The sequence below is a fragment of the Pleurodeles waltl genome, chromosome 2_1 (assembly GCF_031143425.1).
Source record: "Pleurodeles waltl isolate 20211129_DDA chromosome 2_1, aPleWal1.hap1.20221129, whole genome shotgun sequence".
Lineage (NCBI taxonomy): Eukaryota > Metazoa > Chordata > Amphibia > Caudata > Salamandridae > Pleurodeles > Pleurodeles waltl.
The window spans coordinates 905,426,789-905,446,845 of NC_090438.1; the positions used below are offsets into that span (position 1 = coordinate 905,426,789).

A 20,057-nucleotide genomic window follows, 5' to 3' on the forward strand; every position below is an offset into this window, starting at 1 on the left:
CAGTACTCTCCCTCCGATTCGAATGAAACGAAAACTTGCCTTCCAAGAGAAAGACAAGCAGCCACAGGCGAAGGTGGCTAAACAAGTAACCCTGCCGCCATCTCCACAACGCTCTCCACAACCATCACCCGTAGCCACTCCACCAATGATGCAGTCCCTAACTCATACAGGGATGAGTCAGGATGATCCAGACGCGTGGGATCTTTAAGATGCGCCAGTGTCAGATAACAGTCCCGACTGTTATCCAGCTAGACCGTCACCACCACAGGATAGTACTGCCTACGCACAGGTGGTGTCAAGGGCAGCGGCGTTTCATAATGTCAGCCTGCTTGCTGAGCCAATTGAAGACGACTTTCTATTTAATACACTGTCGTCCACACACAGCCAGTACCAGAGCCTCCCCATGCTACCTGGATTGCTAAAACACTCCAAACAAGTGTTTGAGGAGTCTGTGAAAGGAAGGGCCATTACTCCAAGGGTGGAGAAAAAATATAAACCGCCACCAACAGACCCTGTGTACATCACACAACAGTTAACACCAGACTCAGTGGTGGTAGGGGCAGCACGCAAGAGAGCGAACTCACACACCTCAGGAGATGCACCACCTCCAGACAAAGAGAGTCGTAAGTTCGACGTAGCAGGGAAAAGAGTGGTGGCACAGGCAGCAAACCAGTGGCGTATTGCCAACTCACAGGCTTTGTTGGCCAGATATGATAGGGCTCATTGGGACGAAATGCAACACTTTATAGAACATTTGCCCAAGGAGTTCCAAAAGAGAGCACAGCAAGTGGTGGAAGAAGGACAGAGTATCTCGAAAAAATCAGATACAGTCAGCAATGGATGTGGTAGACACAGCTGCTAGGACTGTAAACACAGCAGTGACAATACGGAGACATGCATGGCTGCGTACATCAGGATTCAAGCCGGAAATACAACAAGCCGTGCTGAATATGCCATTTAACGGACAGCAGTTGTTTGGGCCGGAGGTGGACACTGCTATCGAAAAACTTAAAAAGGACACTGATACGGCCAAAGCCATGGGCGCACTCTACTCCCCACAGAGCAGAGGCACATTTCGTAAATCACAGTTTCGAGGGGGGTTTCGAGGACAAAGCACGGAACCCACAACCTCACAAACAAGGCCCACTTATCAGAGCCAATATCAGCGGGGAAGTTTGCGGGGACAATATAGAGGGGGACAATTCCCAAAAAGTAGAGGGAAGTTCCAAAGTCCCAAAACTCCACAAAACAAGCAGTGACTTTGACGTCACAAATCCCCAACACATAACACCAGTAGGGGGGAGACTAACCAAGTTCTACAAACAATGGGAGGAAATAACAACAGACACTTGGGCCCTAGCAATTATCCAGCATGGTTATTGCATAGAATTTCTAAAATTCCCTCCAAATGTCCCACCGAAAACACACAATATGTCAAAACAACACATGGATCTTCTACAACTGGAGGTCCAAGCGTTGTTACAAAAAGATGCAATAGAACTGGTACGAATTCATCAGAGAGGAACAGGAGTTTACTCGCTGTACTTTCTCATACCGAAAAAAGACAAAACTCTAAGACCTATATTAGATCTCAGAACATTAAATATCTACATCAAATCAGATCACTTTCACATGGTGACAGTGCAGGACGTAATCCCATTGCTCAAACAACAAAACTACATGACAACACTAGACCTAAAGGATGCATACTTCCATATACCGATACATCCTTCACACAGAAAGTACTTAAGGTTTGTATTCCAAGGGGTACATTACCAATTCAAAGTGTTGCCATTCGGGATAACAACTGCGCCAAGAGTTTTTACAAAATGCCTGGCAGTAGTGGCTGCTCATATCAGAAGACAGCAAATACATGTGTTCCCGTACCTAGACGATTGGTTAATCAAAACCAACACGCAAGAACGGTGTTCACAACACACAAAGTATGTCATAGAAACCCTCCACAAACTAGGTTTCTCACTCAACTACAACAAGTCACACCTTCAGCCGTGTCAGACACAGCAATACTTAGGGGCGACAATCAACACAACAAAAGGGATTGCCACTCCAAGTCCACAAAGGGTACACGCACTTCACAATGTAATACAGGCCATATACCCAAAACAAAAGATACAAGTGAAGATGGTGATGAAACTACTAGGCATGATGTTCTCATGCATAGCCATTGTTCCAAACGCAAGATTGCACATGCGGCCCGTACAACAGTGCCTAGCATCACAATGGTCACAGGCACAGAGTCAACTTCAAGATCTAGTGTTGATAGACCGCCGAACATACACCTCGCTTCAATGGTGGAACAATATAAATTTAAACCAAGGACGGCCTTTCCAAGACCCAGTGCCTTAATACGTAATAACGACAGATGCCTCCATGATAGGGTGGGGAGCGCACCTCAACCAACACAGCATCCAAGGACAATGGGACACTCAACAGAGACAGTTTCACATAAATCACTTAGAACTACTGGCAGTATTTCTAGCGTTAAAAGCATTTCAACCTATAATAAGCCACAAACACATTCTTGTCAAAACAGACAACATGACAACGATGTATTATCTGAACAAACAGGGAGGAACACACTCGACACAATTGTGTCTCCTGGCACAGAGAATATGGCATTGGGCAATTCACAACCACATTCGCCTAATAGCGCAGTTTATTCCAGGGATTCAGAATCAGTTAGCAGACAATCTCTCTCGGGATCACCAACAGATCCACGAATGGGAGATTCACTCCCAAGTACTAAACACTTACTTCCAAAGATGGGGAACACCACAGATAGACCTATTTGCAACAAAACAAAACGCAAAATGACAAAACTTCGCATCCAGATACCCACATGATCAGTCTCAAGGCAATGCGTTATGGATGAGTTGGTCAGGGATATTTGCATACGCTTTTCCCCCTCTCCCACTCCTTCCATATCTGGTAAACAAATTGAGTCAAAACAAACTCAAACTCATACTAATAGCACCAACTTGGGCAAGGCAACCTTGGTACACAACACTACTAGACCTATCAGTAGTACCTCATGTCAAACTACCAAACAGGCCAGATCTGTTAACTCAACACAAACAATAGATCAGACACCCAAATCCAGCATCGCTGAATCTAGCAATTTGGCTCCTGAAGTCTTAGAATTCGGACATCTAGACCTCACACAGGAATGTATGGAGGTCATAAAACAAGCTAGGAAACCAACCACAAGACATTGCTATGCAAATAAGTGGAAAAGATTTGTTTATTACTGCCATAATAAACAAATACAACCCTTACACGCATCTGCTAAAGACATTGTCAGCTACCTACTGCACTTACAAAAGTCAAAGCTAGCTTTTTCATCCATTAAAATACATCTCACCGCAATTTCAGTTTATCTGCAAATTACGCACTCAACATCACTTTTTAGGATCCCAGTCATAAAGGCTTTTATGGATGGTCTAAAAAGAATTATCCCACCAAGGACGCCACCAGTTCCTTCGTGGAACCTTAACATTGTCTTAACACGGCTCATGGGTCCACCGTTTGAACCCATGCACACATGTGAGATACAATACTTAACATGTAAAGTAGCATTTCTAATTGCCATCACATCTCTAAGAAGAGTTAGTGAGATACAAGCATTTACCATACAAGAACCCTTTATTCAGATACACAAGCATAAAGTAGTTTTACGAACAAATCCTAAGTTCTTACCAAAAGTCATATCACCGTTCCACTTGAATCAAACAGTAGAACTACCAGTGTTCTTTCCAGAACCAGATTCTGTAGCTGAAAGAGCACTACATACATTAGACATCAAAAGAGCCTTAATGTACTACATTGACAGAACAAAACAAATTTGAAAAACAAAACAATTGTTCGTTGCTTTCCAAAAACCTCATACAGGGAATCCAATATCCAAACAAGGCATTGCCAGATGGATAGTTAAATGCATTCAAACCTGTTATCTCAAAGCAAAAAGAGAACTGCCTATAACACCAAAGGCACACTCAACTAGAAAGAAAGGTGCTACCATGGCCTTTCTAGGAAACATTCCAATGACTGAAATATGTAAGGCAGCCACATGGTCTACGTCTCATACGTTTACCAAGCACTACTGCGTGGATGTGTTAACAGCACAGCAAGCCACAGTAGGACAAGCAGTACTAAGAACTTTGTTTCAAACAACTTCAACTCCTACAGCCTGGACCACCGCTTTTGGGGAAATAACTGCTTACTAGTCTATGCAAAGCATGTGTATCTGCAGCTACACATGCCATCGAACGGAAAATGTCACTTACCCAGTGTGCATCTGTTCGTGGCATGAGACGCTGCAGATTCACATGCGCCCACCCGCCTCCCCGGGAGCCTGTAGCCGTTTGAGGTTGATCTTGAACATTTGTAAATTTGTAAATATATCGCTTTAAACCACATTATGTACATACATATTTACTCCATTGCATGGGCACTATTACTATAATACACAACTCCTACCTCACCCTCTGCGGGTAAAACAATCTAAGATGGAGTCGACGCCCATGCGCAATGGAGCCGAAAGGGGAGGAGTCCCTCGATCTCGTGACTCGAAAAGACTTCTTTGAAGAAAAACAACTTGTAACACTCCGAGCCCAACACTAGATGGCGGGATGTGCAAAGCATGTGAATCTGCAGCGTCTCATGCCACGAACAGATGTACACTGGGTAAGTGACATTTTCCATATATATCGCATTACCTGCGGCGCCATCGACTGACATCTACCCCTACAAAGTATTAGACACTGTGAGACACCTCTGCGCTTAGCTATACTTAACTGTTCATTGACAGCTTGCTATATTTGTTGCTTAATGTTTTTTTCTTGTTTCTCACTGCCTCCTGCTTGACCTTTCCCCTCCTACAGCTAGTGGGTACTCTTAAATAACACTGTATCTTTTACTGTTCTCTGGATCTCATGTATCATGTATCCTTGTCTAGCTTGATGATGTAATTGGAAATGTGTGCACAGTAGTGAGCACTGCTAAAGCACCTGCAGTGTTTCCATTTTGATGTTTTATTAATAACAAAATCCAATAAAGAATTTAAAAAAGAGAAACAATATCTGGGTCTACTGAAGAAGTAAAACCATTAACATCTTAAATTCCACAAGGCCAAAATCTTCCCAATGCTGATGAATTCACTCTAGAGCTTCCCACTAAATATCTGTGGGGTAAAAAAGAAGATACTAATCGAGGAACTTTTCAGAAGGCAGGCCCCCATCTTAAACTTACAATAGCTGAATACATTCCTCAACACATGGTTTATTTTGCAGGGTGATATAGCAGTAGGTCCTATTACTGTTTTAGGAAAGAAACCTTTTAACTTGCTTGTATCTCCCGGATGCTTACTTACATTTCTCTTGCCATGACAAGCACCACTCGTATCTGAGCTCCATGGTTGACGATCTTCATTCCCTATTCAGAGTTCCTTGCCTTTGGCCCAAATTCTAACCCAAGCATCTCACAAAGTGCCAGTTGCAGCCTTTGCCAGAAAGTAAGGATATTAAGTCTTTTCATGTTTGGACACTTGCCTTATAAATGCAAATTCTGAATCAAAAGTAAATCTTTCATTGTTAGCCTGATGCCCATTTTTCAATAGTCTCAGGCTTCCATTCAACTGGTAAAAAGACCACCCCTGCTCCCATCCGCCTGCCTGCAGTTTCTAGGAGCCATCCAGATTTCTTTTGGGAAAGTATTCTAAAGACACTTTCCTCAGCCAAACACTTTCGATAGTTAAAACTGTCTTCCTGCAGAATGATTATTTGTGTGTAAATTCTAATATTCCCATTTTGGCCATGTACATTCAGCCAGGGCAGGAAGTCCAAGAAAACAAAATGGATTTAACCAACTCACTGAGGGCCAGGTCCCAGTTAAATCAAGTACTAACTTGATTTGGCCATACCAAATAATTGCAATGGGTCTTCATTTCTAATGGGTTTTTACTTTCACAGAATACTCATTTGAACCCCTTCCCAGGGGTCATATTACACCCCAAACTTTGTCATGACGTTTTCCAGCCTCACTGGATTCTGCACCATTACCATATCATAACTAAACCTGAAATGCCATGCTGAGCCATTGGTTTTGTTAGTTTCCAATTCCAGTTTCTGTTTTTTTGTTTTTGTAGATATTATCTTTTATTGACATTTTATTTGTGCTATTTTAAAATAGTTTCCTCTCACTACTCCATGTTTCAAAGCCTCTAGGACTTGTGTGGGGCAAGTGTGACTTCAGGCCCTAATATGGCTTGCCTGTGTTGATCATAGATGACTATGATTCTGTTTGCTGAGGCATATGTAGAGAATGCATCCACCGTACTGAGGGAAAGACAGTCAAAGGTTATGGTTGAATATTTGAATATTATAATTAGTCAAGATAAAATAAGCCATCCAGTATGCCAGATAGGGACCTGGGAAAGTAGTTATTGAAAACTGTGGGTCACTAAGGACCCGTTTAGTGTACTGTTCTCATCTGCAAAGCAATTCAGTTGCTTGATACAACCAAAGTTAAAAAAAAAAAAAAGAAAAAGAAAACAGGCTAGCCTAAGAAGTGCATGCGCTACTGCTCAGTCCCTGTTATCATTCAAGGTGAGCACACTGTTGGATCAACTATCTATTGGAGATTACACTTTTCTCGTCTGTAGCTTATTTAATTAATTATGCCTACAGACTGTTTGCATTGTTCATGCTAGCTATTCCTCCTTGCTCTTGCATGGTATTTTTCTATTTTGTAATATACCTATGCACGTGGAATCAAAGGGGTTGGTTGCCAGAGTCAAGAATAGTTTTTATATGAGTTGTAGTAATCTCTTTACTTTTAGTCCTAGGTCTCCTCCATTCACCTGAACTTACCCACGTTAAAAGTGCTAGCTTTCAATCCTTAGATTCCCTACAACAAATACCCTGTAGTTTTTAAAGCACAGAAGTAGGGCATGCAAAGCTGGCATAGCGTTGGGTATCTGGGACAGAAGATTATTTGTCTTGGTATTATTGGTTATTAGCACACTATGGCCCTGATTACAACCCCGACGTTCGGTGATAAAGTGGCGGCAATACGGCCAACAGGCCGGCGTTAACAAAAAATGGAATCATGACCACGGCGGAAACCGCCAACACAGACAGCCACTTTAACACTCCGACCGCCACTGCGATAGCAACAAGCACCGCAGCGGTAACCGCCAACAGCCAGGCGGAAGACAATGTACCGCCCACAGCATTACAACAGGCCTATCTGCCAGCTTTTCTGGGGCGGTATCAATGCCATCAAAAGCACGGCGGAAACAGTACTCTGAAGGGAAACGACTCACCTCTCGACACTCAAGGAAGAACCACTATGCCACGGAGCCCTAGCTGCATATTTTTCCAATGCTGGTGCTCCTCCTCATACACCAGGAACACGAACGCCGGCGAAGATGACCACGGTGAGTACCGCACCTAGCACACAAGGGAGGGGGGGAGGAAAAAAGAGTGACACACACACACACGCAACACCCCCACCCTCACCCCCAACACCATACACACAAACAGATGAAACAACATTACATATACACCCGGTAACCCTCCGGAATAATGCAAGGACAAAAAGGAATGGAGTAAAATGAGTGTCATGGTACAATTTCAGATAAATACGTACTCAAATCAAGAAACAGTATGTACAATATATACAAAAGGAGGGACAATGCCCACTCCAAAATGTCCGTGGCCCACGGGGCCATAACACATAGGCCAAGGCCACACTTGACTATTGCTTCAATACTGAGAGAACACTGCAGGGGCATCAGGTCGAAAACACACAGGCACCTCGGGTACAGGGAATGGGGGGCACCTCAGCCAGAAGATGGTACAACGCCACTGGCCTGGAGAGGGCTCCATGTCCACATGCTTGGTCCTGGGGAGTGCAAAGCCACAGTCTCTCAAGTGGGTGGTTTGCCCACTGCTTGGGCCTGGGGAGTGCAAAGTCACAGTCTCTCTAGTGGGTGGTTTGCCCACTGCTTGGTCCTGGGGAGTGCAAAGCCACAGTCTCTCAAGTGGGTGGTCTGCCCACTGCTTGGTCCTGGGGAGTGCAAGGCCAAAGTCCCTCTAGTGGGTGGTTTGCCCACTGCTTGGTACTGGGGAGTGCAAGGCCACAGTCTCTCAGGTAGATGCCTTCTTCCACTGGTTCTGGAGGGGGTTCTGTGCCAGTGTGCTTCATCCTGCCATGGAGGGGGTGAGTGGATGCCTTCTTCCGCTGGTTCTGGAGGGGGATCTGTTCCCAGTGTGCTTCATCCTGCCAAGGAGGGGGTGAGTGGATGCCTTCTTCTACTGGTTCTGGAGGGGGCTTTGTGCCCAGTGAGCTTCATCCTGCCAAGGAGGAGGTGAGTGGATGCCTTCTTCCACTGGTTGTGGAGGGAGTTTTGTGCCCAGTGTGCTTCATCCTGCCATGGAGGGGGTGAGTGGATGTCTTCTTCCACTGGTTCTGGAGGGGGGCTCTGTGCCCAGTATGCTTCATCCTGCCAAGGAGGGGGTGAGTGGATGCCTTCTTCCACTGGTTCTGGAGGGGGCTTTGTGCGCTGGATGGTGCAAGGTCACAGTCTCTCACCCGGGTGTCACATCTACAGGTGTTACAGGGGCCAGGACGCACTGCAGCCCATGTAGTCACGATTACACACTGCTCGCCGGCGGTGACGGCTGCTCAGTAGATGGCAGTTGTGCTGCAGGTGGCTGTTCTGGCAGTGTGCGGGGGAGGCTCCAGCCCTTCCCCTGCAGCCTCAGATGGCTGCTGGCAGTGGTGCTGCTGGCGGCGGTGCAGGTGGCGGTGCTGGCCGCGGTGCAGGTGGCGGTGCTGGCCGCGGTGCAGGTGGCAGTGCTGGCAGTGTTGGGGGGAGGCTCCAGCCCTTCTCCTGCAGCCTCAGACGGCTGCCCACTAGGGCTGCAGGCAGTATTGCTGCTGGTGGCAGTGCAGTTGGCAGTGCTGGCAGTGGTGAGGGGGAAGTCTCCAGCCCCTCCCCTGCAGCCTCGGACGGCTGCAGTGCCATGACTGATGTGTGTGCCCCTTCCTGCCCTTGGCAGATAGTGGTGCCTCCTTGCTTCTGCCACCTGGTGTTCCTTTCCTGTGTTCCTTTCCTGCCCTTGCTGGCTGGTGGTGCCTCCTTCCCCTTGCTGACTGGTGGTGCTTCCTTCCCCTTGCTGGCTGGTGGTGCCTCCTTCCCCTTGCTAGGTGGCGGCACCTTCTTGGTCTTGGCAGGTGGAGCCTCTCACCCTGGCAGTAGCTTTAGAAACCACAGAGGCCGTGGACTGGGTGGCTGAGGTGCTGGGCTGTGTTCTAGCCACCCTGACCCGAAGTGAAGGACGGTGGGGGGTAGAGGTAGGGAAGAGGTCAATTGTGGTGAGGAAAAGCTTCTTAGGGACACTAGGGTGGGGAGAGGGTAAAGGTTTGGGAGTGGAGGAAGAGGAAGAGGGAGTGGTTGTGGGAGATGTCTGTCTGCTGTGTTTGGGTGCAGGTGCATGGGCTGGATTCTGTTGTGAGGTGGATAGCTGTTGGGTGTCTGAGTGCTTGCGTTTGTGTACCTTGGGAGAAGGGGGCACAGACACAGGGGGAGAGAACACAAGGGGACGTGTGCATGGATGTGGGGATAGTGACGGGCGAGTAGTGATAGGCGTGCTGGTGGTAGTGGATGAGGATGTAGTGCATGCAGGTGTGAGTGGAGACGCTACTGGGAGGGAGGTGGACGAGGAGGAGGGGGACACAGTGGAAGTTGGTGTGTCTGCATCTGGATGGTGCTTGTGTGAGTGCCTGTGGGATGATGTGTGGTGCTTGTGTTTGCCTGAGCCACTTCTGTGTGTTGATTTGGGTGCATGCTGGTCTGAAGGTGTGCTTGGGATAGGCTGTGGTTGAGGGGATTGGGACTGGGTAGAGAAAGTTGGAGGGGTGAGGCTGGAGACAGGGACAATGGCTGCCATCAGAGAGTTGGCCAGAGCCTGGAATGATCTCTGTTGGGCCGCCACGTCATAGTGAATGCCCTCCAGATATGCATTTGTTTGTTACAAATGCCCTGCTACACCCTGGATGGCATTCCGTATGGTCGACTGCCCAACAGAGAGGGATATCAGGAGGTCAATAGCCTCCTTACTCAGGGCAGCAGGGCTGACAGGGGCAGGGCCTGAGGTCCCTGGGGCGAAGGAGATGCCCACCCTCCTGGGTGAGCGGGCACGGGAAACTCGCTGAGGGGCTGCTGGGAGGGCGGTGCTGGTACAGGGGGTGACAGCTGTACCTGTAGTTGGGGTGGGCACAGAGGTGTCCGCCAGGGAGCTTCCATAGGAGGAAGTGTCGCTGTCGGTACTGTCCCCTCCTGGCTCCGTCGTGGTGCTCCCCTCGCCGTCCGTCCACTGATGCCCTCACCGTCGGTAGATTCGGCCTCCAGGCCCATGTGGGATCCGGCTCCCTCCGTCGCCGGTGCCTCTGCTCCTCCGCCAGATGATGCTAATGCACACAAGGACAGGGTGACAAAACAAAGGGGGGGGGGGAAGGCAGAGAATACACTTGGTCAGTGTCAGCAACAACACTAACGTTGGCGTACACAACTCACAGGGAACAGCCCCATGCACTAGGCCGTGCACTACCAGTTACAATGCTAGTCACCAGGCCATGGGGTACAATGCCTAACGCCATTAGCTGCACACCTGAAACCCACAGGACCCTGCCCAGTAGTAGATGCCCACTAATATAATTGGGGTTGGAGTGCTTCTGAGCTTGCCCGTCATAGAACCTACCCTGCCATGTTCGCCCTGGCCTATGGGCACCCACAGCCTATATCCCCCACCCAGGGAATACCTCAACGCGCGCAAAGTCATGATTCTGAACCTGTACTCACTCCCTTGTGGCTGCTGTGATGCCTTCAAGCTCCCATCCAACTCTGGATAGGCCACCCCCAGGATGCAGAACATCAGGGGCGTCACGGTACGACGGGCACTTCTTCCTCGTTGGGAGGCCAGACCCAGCTGGGCCTCCGCCTTCTTCCTTGCCCAGCAGCGCAGATCCTCCCACCGTTTGCGCAGTGGGTGCTCCGCCTGTCAAAGACCCCCAGGGTCTGCACCTCCTTGGCGATGGCACACCAAATGCCCTTTTTCTGATGGGGGCTGACCTGCAGAAAAAATACAGCAGAAAAGGTATTAGTCATACCGTACGGACTGTTATACTCATGGCCCACCATATCCCCCCATCCCCGTTTGCACAGACATTGACCACCATACATGCAGCACTCTGCCCAGGACCCCTCAGACCTCCCCCTACACGAGGCTTACACACACAGCACTCCATACATTCATGCCCCACGCATCATGCTCACCGTGTACTCACCTGTTTGTCTGGAGGACCATAGAGTTAAGGGTACTTGGGTAGGAGCCCATCCACCAGTCTCTCCAACTCCTCCAAAGTAAAGGCAGGGGCCCTTTCCCCAGACACTCAAGCCATTGTCGCTTCCAGGCACAGGTCACAGCAGCACTTGCAGTGTAGGTCCTCTCCTGTTGAAGGTCAGGTAGCAAGTGAGTGAACAGATAGATAATGGTGGTCACGTCCGCGCGGTGCATACCGTCACTACCAGCGTACATCGACATTGGCTCCTGGAACCCATAGGCCCCAATGATAACCAATGCTGTGTTGCACGGCGGTCGTCGAGCACCGACCGCAACAACGCCAGTGGAAATACCTAATTTCCACTTGGACCTCCTCACAGGTCAGGCAGCCGCCATTTCAGGGGGGCGCAGGCCATGGCACCTAACTGCGTCACAGCAGACATAGGCACATCAACTGACTTACAAGTTCACATTCTGTCTATGTAAAGCAAAAATTGCACATTAATCTGAAAATATGTTTGAATATGACCTTCTGCTCACCGTTATTCACCCTAGAGTTCAACCACTGAGGATGAATAGGAGATGGATACATCCCCCCATGTACAGATCCCTGGTGGACCTGGCGACAACGGAGGACAGGCACATTATCCTAACCTACAGACTTGATCGGGACACAATCCAAGAACAGTGTGCCCAATTGGAGCCAGACCTGATTTCAGCTATCTGCCACCCCACAGGTATTCCGCCTCTAGTGCAGGCCCTGTCAGTGCTCCATTTCCTGGCCAGTGGTTCCTTCCAAGCGACAGTGGCCATGGCATCAGGGATGTCACAGCCTATGCCCTGATGAAACACATGCGCAGCTACATCGTTTTCCCCAGGTGGAGGACTTGGCCACAGTGAAGGCTGACTTCAATGCACTGGGACATATGCCCAACATCATTGGTGCCATTGATGGTACACATATTGCCTTTGTCACAACCCCTCCACCCCCCCCCCCCGGAGAAATGAACAGGTGTTCAGAAATCAGAAATAGAAAAAGCTTTCACTCTCTGAATGTGCAGATGGTATGTTTGACGGACCAGTACATCTACCATGTCACTGCAAAGTATCCTGGCTCTGTGCATGATGCCTTTTTCTTGAGGAATAGCAGGGTCCCATATGTGATGGCTCAACTCCAGAGGCACCGGGTGTGGCTAATAGGTGAGCCTGTGGTCCCCATCCAGTTGATGTAGGTATATGGGTGTGGGGTTGTCCCTAAGGGTGAGTGTGTGGTTAACTGGTATCCCTCAATATTTACAAATGACTCTGGTTACCCCAACCTCTCATGGCTACTGACCCCAGTGAGGAATGCCAGGACAAGGGCAGAGGAACGTTACAATGAGGCACATGGGCGAACAAGGAGGATCATTGAGCGCACCTTTGGCCTCCTGAAGGCCAGATTCCGGTGCTTCCATCTGACAGGTGGATCCCTGTACTACTCACCCAAGAAGTTGTGCCAGATCATCGTTGCATATTGCACAACCTTGCGACGCCAATTACCTTTTCTGCAGGAGGATGAGCCCAGGATGGTCGTGTTGCAGTGGTGGAGCCTGTGGACAGTGACGAACAGGATGTAGACAACAGAACTACAATAATTCAACAGTACTCCCAGTGAAACACAGTTAAGACACTGTAACTTCACCTTCCATTGCAGTTTTGCGTTGGACATTGAACATGGCAGCCTGATTTCCCTATTTCTATGGCCACTTACTGTACCCTTTGGCATCTCTATTTTCAGATATCTGTGCCCCACTCTGGCTCCTGATGTGTTTACTGCTGCCCGCTACAGGTCATAGCTATGTAAATATCAAAGTACATTTGAATTGAAATGTTTACAGCTTGTTAAACTAATACATATTTCAAACAATTGACAGGCTCCATCCTTGTAATAGTTCCAAGGGTGTTTATTTCAGTGCTGAAAGGTAAATGGGGATGTGCAATGGGCTGGGTTGATGGTGGAGAACTGTCCAGGATGAAGTCCTGTCTATTGGCATCACAGATGCATTGTTCAAGGAGCCATAGGATGTGGAGCAATGGCAGTTCAAGGTGGACAGGGTGACAGGGTGGGACACAAGGTTGACAATCAGAGGAGTCCTATTTTCTGGCGGGGGTCTTGGCAATGTTCTCTGGCTTCTGCCTGTATCGCAGGGACCTTTTGCGTGGTGGTTCTCCTTCTGCAGGAGGTGGGGTGCCGGTGGCCTATTGTTCCTTTGCCAGGGCCTCCTGTCGACTAGCGTAGGTGGAGGGCTGTTCTTCAGTGTGGCTAGTGCCAGGGGCCCAGTGGTGTGCCACTGCCTCCCTCATGGTGTTGGCCATGTCTGTCAGCACCCCTGCAATGGTGACCACGGTGGAGTGGATGTCCCTCAGGTCCTCCCTGATCCCCAGGTACTGTCCCTCCTGCAGCCGCTGGGTCGCCTGCAGCTTGGCCAGTATCTGGCCCATGGTCTCCTGGGAATGGTGGTATGCTCTGAGGATGTTGGTGAGTGTCTCGTGGAACGTCAATTCCCTGGGCCTGTCCTCCCCCTGTTGCACAGCAGTCCTCCCATCTTCCCTGTTGTCCTGTGCCTCTGTCCCCTGAACCGTGTGCCCACTACCACTGACCCCAGGTCCCTGATCGTCCTGTGTTTGTGGGGTTGCCTGGGTTCCCTGTTTTGGTGGACACTCTGCTGATTGACGTGTCCAAGGGACAGAGAGGCGGGCCCGCTGGGTGGGTGCTGTGCTGGTGTTTCCTGAGGGGGGAGGCTCTGTGGTCGTTTGGGTATGTGGCTGGGTCCTGAGGTCCCTGATGGGCCAGGTTGGTCATCCTGATCCAGGTGTGCAGAGCTGCTGTCATCACTATGGGCCTCTTCTGGGGAGGGGCTGGATGTGGCTGGCACCTCCTCTCCGTCGACCTTGTGTGGGGGTCCTGTGGGGATGTAAATGCAGTGTTATTGTTTCTGCGTGTGCCATCTTGTGATTGGGTATGTTTCCCTCTATGGTTGTTATTATCAAGGCAGCTTTGGCTTGTGTGAGTTGTGATTGGCACGAATGTGTATGCTGTGGTGATGGGTGTCCATGCAGGTCTGTGATGGGGGTCCATGCATTGGTGTTGCATGCAGGGCTTGGTATTGGGATGGATGGGTTGTGATGGTGGGGTATATGTGAGGTGATGGGGTGAGGGTAGGGGTAGGTGTTTGTGATGGCAAGCAGGTGGGGGTGATAAGATAGTAAAGATTTGACTTACCAGAGTCCTGTCCTCCTGCTACTCCTGCCAGGCCCTCAGGATGCATGATCGCCAAGACTTGGTCCTCCCATGTTGTTAGTTGTGGGGGAGGAGGTGGCAGTCCACTGCCAGTCCTCTGTACATCTATCTGGTGTCTTGCAACCATGGAACGTACCTTCCTCCGTAGGTCATTCCACCGCTTCCTGATGTCATCCCTTGTTCTGGGGTGCTGTCTCATGCCGTTGACCCTGTCCACAACGCTCCGCCATAGCTCCATCTTCCTAGCAATGGACGTCTGCTGCACCTGTGATCCGAATAGCTGTGACTCTACCCGGATGATTTCCTCCACCATTACACTTAGCTCCTCCTCCGAGAACCTGGGGTGTCTTTGTGGTGCCATGGGTGTAGTGTGAGGGTGTGTGGGGTGATGTGTTGGGGTGTGTGCTGTGAGGCGCGTGGATGGTGTATGGGTGATGGTGTTTTGTGGCTCTGATTCAGTGGGTGCTCCTGGCTTGTCTCTCTCTCACTTTCCAAAGTCTTTGGGTTGTAAAGGCTTGTGGGAAGTGTGGGTGTGTGTTTTATAGTGGTGTATGGGTGTGGTGTGGTGTGTGTATGTGTGTCAGGTGTTTGTTGTTTGAATTGTCCAATGTGGTGGTGTTTTGTTAGGTTTTGTGCATTTTGAGCGCGGCGGTCTTTACCGCCAATGGCTTACCGCGGTTGAATGTCCGCCACGGTGATTCGTGGGTCATGATGCCTTGGGCGTATTTCTGTGTGCGTAACAGTGTGGGTTTTGGTACCGTCAGTTTATCACTGACCTTTGGGCTGGTGGACTTGTGTGTGTGTCTGTATAGTGGCAGATTTCTGTGTGTGGGTAATATTACCCGTAGCGGTATACCGCAGCGGTCCCGGTATGTTGGCGGCAGTCAGCATGGCGGTAAGCGGCACTTACCACCAATGTCATAATGAGGGCCTTTATCTAGTATTGTCTCTTCACTTGTTTGCTATGTTACAAATATTGGAAATAATGGACTTTCTTAATCCATAGTCCAGACGTTTTACATTATCAATCTGGTGCGGCTTTGTATGCTGTTCACATCTTGCACTCTATTGATTGGTCTGATTTTGGAAATAGTCAACGTTTATGGAACCTTCCTGTTGTCTCATGTGGATGGGAACCACCATATTGGTTAACACGTGCACTTCTTCTGAGTTATTTTTTAAATGTTGACAAACTATGCTTGCAGGTTAGCATCATTGTGCTTATTGTTGCTATTATTACCGGGGAGTAAATATTCCTTCCTTAGGGGCATCTTCGTGGTTCTTTTATTTGATCTTTCTATGGCGAATGCATTGTTAATATTTCTGAAAGATTGTGTATTCCCTTATAGCTTCTCAATTCTAAAATATACTTTTTGGTTTGCAGGTTCGGAAGATATATCTCCAGTTATGGCTTCTCAAGGTCTGGTTTCCACTTCAAATGGGCAGCATGAGATCACATTGACAATTAATAATTCAAGTTTGAATCATGTTTTGGCTCAGGCTACTAGTTCCAGTACCACACTATCACCTGGTGCCCCACAGGAGATCATGCTTACCATTTCTGGTCAGTAGGCTTTTAAAATAGTGTGTTTCATGAGAGATAATCCTTTTGATTGTGCTTTGTGGATTTGTTGAACTTTCATATTGTAATACAGGGTATTAAATATTCTATTTTTAGAAATGATTAGATTGTATAATTATTTCCATTATTCTCATTTTAGGCTGATTTCTTCAGAGAATTATGGTTTACGAGCAGAGTTCATATTTAAAATGTAATCATTGTTTATAAGAAACCATTTTTAATTGAAAAAATGTCCTCATTCCATGTTTCATCAAGTTTTAACAGAGGCAAAGGGTTGCCTTTTGCTTCTACCCCAGAATATTTCCTAAGCCTTGGAACCCAAGGAAAAAGAAGCTCTTTTCACTAGACCCTCATGCTCGTCTGCCTCTTGTTTCACTCACCATAATTTTTACAGAGCTGATCTAAGTTGTTCAGTCTGTTTATTGTTCTACTTCTGTAATAGCTCTCCCTTATCCCTGCATAAACACTAGCTTGTAGTTCCTACACTTACCAAGTTTGATTTAATCATCGCTATTATTTTAATTGACTGCCTTAATTCTCAGCTAGATATTTTAGTTTGTTAATTAGCCAGTGTGGTAAAACGCAAGAATCAGGCACAGCAAGTTAATTATTATAGTAACTTAATTTTAGTAATCAATTATTCCTATTCTGCAGATTCTTTTAACTTACCTCGTAGAGCAATTTTTACATAATTGAGGCTGTGGAACTTCATTTCATTAGAAATAAGAGAGGTAAAATAGACACCTTCCACTGTCTTAAAGCCATGACCTCCTAGATATCTGCTGCCCAAGATAGCTAAATGTTGAAACAATTTGGGTAGTAAAATCATTATTTACTTGGTTCCTATCTGAGTTGCAATAAAATTAAATTAGACTGACAGTGCCGGTCTACTTGCCAATAAGGAAACAATGTTGTAGCCCATGTTTGCTGAACAATTGGACAATGGAGGGTTAGTCACAATCTGACCCCCCCACCAATGCTCCTGCCACCCATACACAACTCAACTCACTTAGCAATACTGTGTGGATGGTGTTTTCTGGTCATGACTAATCCTGCTAGATGAGTTCTGGGGCATAGTGGAAGCCCAAAAATATTCTTTGGTAATCAATAACATGCTGAAATAGCACTAAGAACCAGGGAATAAACTTTAAATTGTTTATTTCTAGAATCTAAGTCTGGTGTATAAAATATGAATGGTGGTGACACAGAATTAGAAAAGCAATGCACGGCATGGCCAGAGTAAACAAAATAAATATTCTTAACATGATTAGCAGTATCCTAGCACCTTAATAGTCTATCGCTGCTTCTAAGCATTATGCTAAATTTTAGCAGCACCTGAAAATAGCAAGCCTATAAATAGTTTATTAAGATGGTCCACACAGCATACCGTCTCTAATCAGTTCAAGGCTGAATTCTACTTTTCTGCGTCACTCTTGGAGCACATCCCCTGACCGAACATGGCAGTCACTGCAAAGAGCGCAAACTGGTATGACCTCTGGCTTGATAGTAGTAGTGTGAAGCCCTTCCAAATTGTGGACAGACACCTGGGTTTTTATAGCATCTGATAACATTGGCACCTCAGCACAAGTCTTCACAAAGGTGTATGGCGATGATTGCGGCCCATCTTAGAAAGCCATGTATTACAACCTACCTCTGTACCTGGACAACTGACTAATTAAAGTTGGATCGCCAGAGAGAGGTTGCATCACCTTCAGTCTACAGTCTTGCTGCTGTTTGAACTGTGCTTTTTGACCAACAAGCTCAAATCTCATCTCAAGCCCTCACAACCACTCGACTTCACTGAAGATCTCAAGATCAGAGGCCTTTGGTGTGCAGGGAAACAGGTAATTCACATCAAACTGTTGGAACTGCGAGCGATTCGCTAGCCTTCAAACCTTCCTCTCCTCCATCCAAGATTGATTTGTACATATCTTGGCAGACAACACAATGGCAATGTGGCATGCCAATAAATAAAAGGGGTAGAGTTTCATCTCCTTTGCATGGAACCACTGAGACTGTGGTCTTGGGCTCACTGTCAAGGGACCTGTTTAATCTAGTGGGGTCTCAGAATGTGAGAGCCAAAATCCTGACTCAGCGTTATCTAGGTGATCACAAATGGAGTCTTCTACCGTAAGTAGTCAATGACACCTTTGTCCAGTGTGGCAGTCCCCTGGTTGTCTTGTTTAGCTCCTTTGAAATCGATCAGTGCCACCAGATCCATTAAGAGGAACCTTGTGGAACGCATTTCAGTTGAAGTGCAACTTTTATCTGCATTAAAGTTTTCCCTTATCACATACCTTCATTCTTTGACTTCCGAGGAAAATTAGAGAAGACCAGATAAATCATTCTGATTGCCCTGAACTGGCCAATGGGGGTGTAGTATGCAGACCATTCCTCACTTCTCTACTGTCTCCCCACTCAGGCTGCTGTTCAGATTTAACTGATATTGCACTTCAATCTCTGAGGCCTCCATCTTCATAATTGGAACATAAAAACTCATTTCAGCTGCCACCGTAGGTGGCTGAAGTCATCTTGCCTCTCCTCCACTAAATTGGCTTATTCTGGGAGATGGGATAACTTTGTTGCATGGTGCATGGCAACAATGTAGATCCCTTGCTGGCTAAGTTGCCTCAGTTTTTGGTAGTTAGCACTTTCTCTTGCACAGAGGTGATATGTGATTGATGCTGTAAAGGGATATTTGTTACCATTGTCAGCACTTCTCTATCTTCCAGATCAGCCTTTTGTGTTCATGTCACCTATTGTGATGCTATTTTTTAAAGGATTGACTAACCAGTATCCACCAATGCCATTTGTTGTGCCCCAGTGGGATCTTAACCATATACTAATGTTTCTAATGGAGACTCTGCTTGAGCCACTCCATAGTTGTCAGTTACTAATATCAACTTTAAAAACAGAGTTTTTAGTGGCAATCACTTCAGCCAAGCAGGTCAGTGACTTGCAAGCTTTGAGTTCCTATCCACCATTCACTTATTTTTTTCCCAGACAAATTGGTGTTGTGAACTAGGGCTGCTTTTCTGCCAAACGTTGTGGCTCCTTTCCATCTAAATCAGACCATCACCTTAATGACCTTCAAATCCCCCCATCCCACTAGGGAGGAGGACCAGTTGGATAGGCTGGATCATATATGGGTGGTTCTCTACTACGTTGATCACACCGGGGGGAATGCAGCTGGGTGACCAGCCAAGCTCTTCATCTGGTAATGTGGTGCCAAGAAGTGGTGCAAACGTGAACTCGGTCCATATAGATCATATCAACACATACTAAGCGTTGTCCAAGAAGGAGCCCCCAGAAAGGATCAGAGCCCATTTCCCCAGGGCCATATTGACTTCAGCACTTGCCAGAGGAGTCTCATTCACAGACATCTTCAAGGTAGCTATGTAGGCATCCCTACACACTTTCGCTAAGCATTACTACCTGGATTCTGAAGTGCGTATAAATGGCCACTTTGCCAGATTTGTTTAGAGTATTTCCTCATCTAACATCCGTCAACTCTCCTTCTTGGAATGGGACTATTTTGGTAGAAATACCCATCAGAAGAAAGTTACCTCCCTTTTGTAAAAACCTGTTTCATGGCATGTATGGCTGTAGATACATGTGCTTTACATACTCCTACCGTCTAGTGTTGGGTCCGGATGTGTGCAAGTTGTTTTTCTGTGAAGAAGTCTTTTGAGTGACTCCTCCCCTTTGTGATAATGCGCAGGGGCATCATCTCCATTGTTAGTTTGTTTTCTTTACACCGTCAGGTTCGGTTGTGTGTCACTGTGTTCCTGGTCAAGACCAATTTGGGCTCCTTTTGGTTCCCGCTTCA

General features: G+C 47.4%; 1 protein-coding gene across 3 annotated transcripts in view; it reads left to right on the forward strand.

The window, feature by feature from the left end:
* The window catches only part of ZNF236 (zinc finger protein 236), a 1,086,161-nt gene that overhangs the window by 743,111 nt on the left and 322,993 nt on the right, over nucleotides 1–20,057 (forward strand). For all 3 annotated transcript variants that reach the window (XM_069218833.1, XM_069218835.1, XM_069218834.1), the window contains one exon: nucleotides 16,031–16,210. In XM_069218833.1, the coding sequence (XP_069074934.1) occupies nucleotides 16,031–16,210 (180 nt within the window). The remainder of the gene's footprint in view (nucleotides 1–16,030; nucleotides 16,211–20,057) is intronic.